The sequence below is a fragment of the Lactuca saligna genome, chromosome 8, assembly GCF_052625555.1.
Source record: "Lactuca saligna cultivar CGN05327 chromosome 8, ASM5262555v1, whole genome shotgun sequence".
In the NCBI taxonomy this organism is placed as follows: domain Eukaryota; kingdom Viridiplantae; phylum Streptophyta; class Magnoliopsida; order Asterales; family Asteraceae; genus Lactuca; species Lactuca saligna.
The window spans coordinates 185,193,896-185,200,052 of record NC_136424.1 but is presented as its reverse complement, the minus strand read 5'-3'; the positions used below and the strand labels follow the sequence as shown (position 1 = coordinate 185,200,052).

General features: G+C 34.5%; 1 protein-coding gene across 2 annotated transcripts in view; it reads right to left on the bottom strand.

Moving 5' to 3' along the window:
- LOC145011246 (peroxidase 27-like) overlaps nt 1–1,881 on the bottom strand; it is a 1,940-nt gene extending 59 nt beyond the window's left edge. The window contains exons 1-5 of one of the 2 annotated variants that reach the window (XM_078969924.1): nt 1,645–1,881; nt 1,259–1,447; nt 949–1,111; nt 567–629; nt 1–464 (exon numbers count right to left, since the gene is read on the bottom strand). The exon at nt 1–464 is cut by the window's left edge and continues 59 nt beyond it. In XM_078969924.1, coding sequence (XP_078826050.1) covers nt 223–464; nt 567–629; nt 949–1,111; nt 1,259–1,447; nt 1,645–1,863 — 876 coding nt within the window. In that variant the 5' untranslated portion in view covers nt 1,864–1,881 and the 3' untranslated portion in view covers nt 1–222. Of the gene's footprint in view, nt 630–948; nt 1,112–1,258; nt 1,448–1,644 lie in introns of both variants that reach the window. The other variant, XM_078969923.1, reaches the window with a different exon arrangement.
- Between the last annotated feature and the right edge of the window lie 4,276 nt (nt 1,882–6,157).

Genomic DNA, 6,157 nt, shown 5'->3' with positions numbered 1-6,157 from the left:
CATAATAACGTTAACATCACCCTTTACAAAAAGAATACGTTATGTCTAAGATAATTGAAATTTACATAGCACCAACATTCAAGCAACAATAAATTGGAAACGCAATAGGGCATCTTGTGGAAGTAACAAGGATGACTTACCTTGATATCTCTTATTAAAATCAAATCACTCTTCAATTTAGTAAGTTTTAAGGGAAAAACACAATTAATTACTTCAACTCATTTAGTTTATTAGAGCGCAATGTCTTCTGATCTCACCGGCCTTGCCGGTTAGAACTCCAATTTGTCCCATTTTCACCATTGATGCTTGAAAATCTTTAAAGAATGTGTAACCATGAGACTTAGCTTGAAGCTTGACATAAGCACTTGCAGTTTTATCATTAAGAAGTGCAGCATCGGACTGAAACAAGCCTCTCCTTTTCAAGACAACACTGTAGTAATCGTCATCGAATGTTTTTGAACTCCCTGGATCCATTGCAAGGAGTGTGGTTGTGTCAGGGTGAAAGCATATTCTTTTCAGTTCAGGTACATACCTCGGGTCTAGGGATGGATCGGTGTCACCTTTACCTGTAAAATTGTACAACCTGGTTGCAATGGTAGAGCAGTGTGAAATCCCGATGGCGTGTCCTCCTTTAAACAAATACAATTTCAAAAGTTATATTGGTTAGTCTTTATATTGGTGTATAAGTTCAGAAAAAAGTTAAAACTCTTAATTTCTAAAGCCGAAATCCTTGTTTTTTTCCTACCATAAAAAAAGATGCATTTTTCATATATACTGCTCCGTTAAAAAAATTGATTTATACCAGGTTAGGCAATATGTCTTTTTCTCTTACGTTTTACAAAAAGAGTAAAACGAAAAGAAAATGCATGGTATTGAGAATCATTTAAAAGGAAATTAAATCCGTTTTGTATGCACTATTTATTGCAGATACATGTACTGATCAAATACCTGAAAGAACTGCCAGGTCTTTAAGGATGAGACCCTTGGAGACAAATTGTGCTTTGAGTTGAGTAATGTTTGCAAAAGGAGCAGGAAGTGTAAAACTCTCGGATGCTATTGATACTCTTCCATCTCTTCTCCCTAATGGCACTGGCCAATATGGGCCCTTAATCTGAATTAAAAAGAAAAAACAATACGTAGGTTTTTTGTAGAAGGAAAGTAAAATACATAATCACGCCACCATAATAATGTGCCCTAGTGAAGATCTAGGAGTCAACCTCAGATAGAAAAAGAAATATTTATTGTGACAATTAAATACCTGGTGGATTGCATCTCGAGCTACCAAAGATAAGATGTCTGCACAAGAGACAACACCAGGACATGCGGCTTCTACAACAGTTTTTGCAGCGTCAATAATTTGAAATCCTCTGAGGGAAAGATTTGGAATTCCGTCTTTCTCGGCTTGGTTTTTTCTAGTAAAGTTTATCAACACTGAACCATCACATCCCTGTACAAACATCATATATATATATATATATATATATATATATATATATATATATATATATATATATATATATATATATATATATATATATATATATATATATCGATATCATTTCATCACACATTTTCTATGTAATATTTTCAAATAAGACAAATAAAAATAAATAAGCAATGCATGCTCGTTGTTATTGTACATACCCTCACAAAGCAATCATGTAATTGCATTCGTAGCAAAGCAGCAACAAGAGAAGGAGCACGATAAATGTAGTTTGCTGTTGTCCTTTTTACAATAGCTTTAGCTCTGGGACACGTCTTTTGGTAGAACCCTAATTTTAGCGGATAGCCATTGGCGATGTCAAAGACAAGAGCAACAAAGAAAAGTTGTAGAAGAAGTGCAATGTGCTTTTGGATCGCCATATTGCTTAGAGACGCATGCACAGAGGGAGAGATGATTAGGAAGTTGTAGTGTCTTCAATTTATAGCTTTGATGATAACTAAGTCATCTGTGAATGCGTCTATGGATGAGCTGTTTTAGAGTTTATTTAAATCCAAACTTTTTTTGATGACCTTTTAATTTCATAGTCTGTCTTGTTTTACATTGTCAACCTTAGCTCCATTTACCAACTATATTCCAATCAAACAGGGCATGGACCTTCAAACGGTGAATGTGTATTGTATGTGTTGGCACAATATCTTATTATTTTCAAACTCAGTAATTACAAAAGGGCTTCCAAGTAATTACAAAACGAATTCAGCTACAAATTATATAATTATCGCTCTATATGTTTTCCATGGGCAATCTTCATTTACGAAATTATGCTGGTTAATTAAATAATCTTTATAAAAAACCAAAGGGTGTGTGGCTTAGTGATCCCCGAAGTTATTGGACCGATAGGTGTCCTCAGCAGATAGGTTGATGGTTGAGTCCGCTTGAATAGAGGTGTAGATTTCAAGCATATTTAGGTGTGTGTGATTTTTCCTTCAAAAAAAGGATCAAACAAAAGAGAAGAGAGTACTGTTTCTTGTATCTGGCAATTAGAACATTTTCAATATCATAAGATGGAAACTGAACAATGTGGTTGGTTTACATTTTCTGTTGGCCCGTTTGGGTACATCTAATTATGGAGAATCTTAGTCCATTTGACCAATTCTGATGAATAATAGTGAAAACCAAATAAGAGATAATCTATGCAGTCACATGGAGGCACGAAGGCTTCCACTTGGGTTTATTTAACATCTTCATCTGCATATGAATATATAAAAAATAAAAAATAAATAAAAAAACAAGCTGAAAATTAAATATAATTTAAATGATTAACAATCATTTGACTGACTAGTTCTTGTACCTATGTCCTTTTTCCCTAATATAAGGTCATTCGTTGGGTTTATCACGTATATCAACAATCGTACTCTCTGTACTCTCTCTACTTGTAGTGACAAAGAACATGGTTTAGCATGCGGAATTAAATCTTGCACAATTGAACATGATGATTTGTGTGTTTAAGAGATATATTGAATGTATATGGTGTTACACAAAAAAGATCTAGATCTAGACTACATAATTAACACACACTTACACACTCACTTCTACATCTCTCAAAGCACACCTCTACAAGTGGCCAAACCCACTATTTATAGAGGTGTTTACATGTCTCTCTGTCACTCTAATTACCAAATAGGTCTAAAGGCTATTGCACCACATGCAAGTGGCTTTTACAAAAGTCAAACATTTACAAAGTCATGAATGAATAACTTTGCACCCCAACATTCTCCCCCTCAAAGTTAGGAATGAATGACCCACTTCAAATCTTCCAAAATCAAGCACTATGCGGTTCGAGCCTCAAAGGTGACACATGTCAAAACGAACTTCAATCTTCAATTCTTCCATGACTCTTCAATTTGGGCTCTAGGATGTGAGACCATACAATCCGAGCAACAACGAATGATTAAGAGTATTCCAAACTCCAAATAATCACCCAATAGTTGCATATAAAAACACACCCCAAAAATCTTCAATAAATCCAAACCCATTTCGAATACATTACTTCTGAACTTTCAATTGCATCATCTCGTGGCTTCAAAACTTCAAGATCACTTCGGTCTTCAAGTCCGCGTAATATGAAAAATTCAAGTTCAAATTTCCATATACAACTTCTCCCCCTTTTTATAATCGAAATTTGATTATAAAACTCCAAAGGAAAAAGAACGTGCTCGGAATTTTTCGTGTCAAAACTCCCCCTTAACATGTGGCATAAACTTTGTGCTTCAATCCGGAAAACACAAAAAAAATTCAATTTTTATTGCCGTTCACGGATCGCCTTTGACAAAATTTCTCAAAAATGGGTAGAAATTGTCAATTTCAAAATTCTGCAGTGACCCGGTGCGCCCAAAAAAGCAAAATATGCAAAACTCTCCCCCTTTTCCAAAGCTGGGTAGAAAGCGTCAATTTGCACAAATTGTAGGGGCCTGAAATGCATAATCTTCATTTTTCAGCAAAAAATAGTCATTTTTCGAATTTGGGTGAAAACTGCCAAAAATTCGAAGTTTCAGGGACTATCATCGTAAATTATGCCCTTGTGCATCAAACATACGAAACATGCTTTAATTTGCGAAGTGTCAACAATTCGAAGGTTTAGGGGTCTTTTTCGAAACTTTGTCATTTGCACTATTCTTTCGAAGCACGAAGATTCGAAACATACGAAGATTTTTCAGAATTTATACGAAGGCCAATCATACAAAGAGTTTTTTTTTTTTTTTTTTTTTTTCCGCTAAATCCAAAACGCCCCTTCGAATCTTATTCACCAGCACACCCTTCGAATCCTTCAACCATTCGAACATTAAACCCAACAAATCCTTCGACTTCAAATTTCAACACCTTCGTATATTCAAAATCCAAAAACCAAATAACAGATCCTTCGTGTTTGAGACCTTCGACTATCTAACTCAATCCTTCGATGAAATTCTTTATACACCCTTCAAACCAAAATTCTCAATTACATCCTTTGAATTAAAAATCACAAGCAGCCCTTCGAATCAAAATCACAGCCATTGACATCGACTCTAACCTTTCGAAAATCAAAATCAATACTTCGTTCTTTACAATTCAACCATTCGGTTATTCATTCACAACCTAAGGTTCGTTCATCCTCAAATCAAACCTAATTTTGTGCAGTCGACTCCGATTCAACATCCCTTCATTCATAAACATTCCTAGTTAACATACCAATCACAAATCAATAACCCTTAGACAAAATTGCATCCTGCATCCAATAATCACACTTGACTTCAAAGCTTTTGATTCCTTCGTTCCCAATCACACGAATCAGTTAACATAGATTTGAGTCCAAAAAGTCAACTAAAAAAAAATTCGCTTCTATACCAAAAATATATCTCGATCTGAATCCATTCATAACATGTTCGAATTACATAAGAAATTCTAGATGTGAAAACAACTCCAATCTATCAATTTTGATCTTTCTTGCTGTCAAAAGAAACCGACCTCAAGAACTAACGACATAATCAGATATCGACTTTAGTATATACTAAAATCGAACTCAATGAAAGATTGAAATTGAAGAATGAAATCACAAATCGACTTCAAACAATCCTCAATAAATGATTAGTAATCAAAATCGAACATGATTTCAATTAGGTATAAGTTCCAGTTGAAATCAATTTTCTTTAACCATCGATCGATAAGACTCAACCAACAAAGTCTAAACAAACAAAACTTCAATTATGATTTCGATAAACATATCATATGATAGATTCACAATGAGATGAAACAAAATACCAGAACTTGACCTTAAAGAAATTCACGAAGAGATGAAACGTTAAAGCGTATGAATCAATCAACGACTTATATGAATTGGAAGAATTTTATCATCTCTTGGGCTTTGAAATTATGAATAATGAACAGTGATTTAATTGTCAAGTTGGGCTCGTGAACAGTAAATTGAATTTTGATTGGGCTAGACATGAATTTATAATCAAAATCGAATGAACGTATATTAGATTGAATTGGACCTTGATCAACAGAAAAAAAATTATTGGATCACAACAAATGGGTTCTTCAAAGAAAATTTGATCCAACGAGTCAAACGATCACCAATCAAAAACGAAACGCACGAATTCAAAAAAATTATGAGAGATCATAGAGAGAGCCTGACCAAAATTGATCAAATTGTGACAAAAATTGCCAAACCGAGAATCGTTCTTCAAATATCACCTTGATCTTGAAGACCCACTCTGATACCAATTGTAGTGACAAAGAACACGGTTTAGCATGCGGAATTAAAGCTTGCACAATTGAACATGGTGATTTGGGTGTTTAAGAGATATATTGAATGTATATGGTGTTACACAAAAAAGATCTAGATCTAGACTACATAATTAACACACACTTACACACTCACTTCTATGTCTCTCAAAGCACACCTCTACAAGTGGACAAACCCACTATTTATAGAGGTGTTTACATGTCTCTCTCTCACACTAACTACCAAATGGGTCAAAAAGCTATTGCACCACATGCAAGTGGGTTTTACAAAAGTAAAACATTTACAAAGTCATGAATGAATAACTTTGCACCCCAACACTACTGTGTTTAATTGTTTCTCCCTCTATCTTCTCACATGTCCCTCTCTGTAACAAGGTTCCCACACCTAGTGTATGGCAATGAACTACACTTTGTGTGGAATACATCTGCATG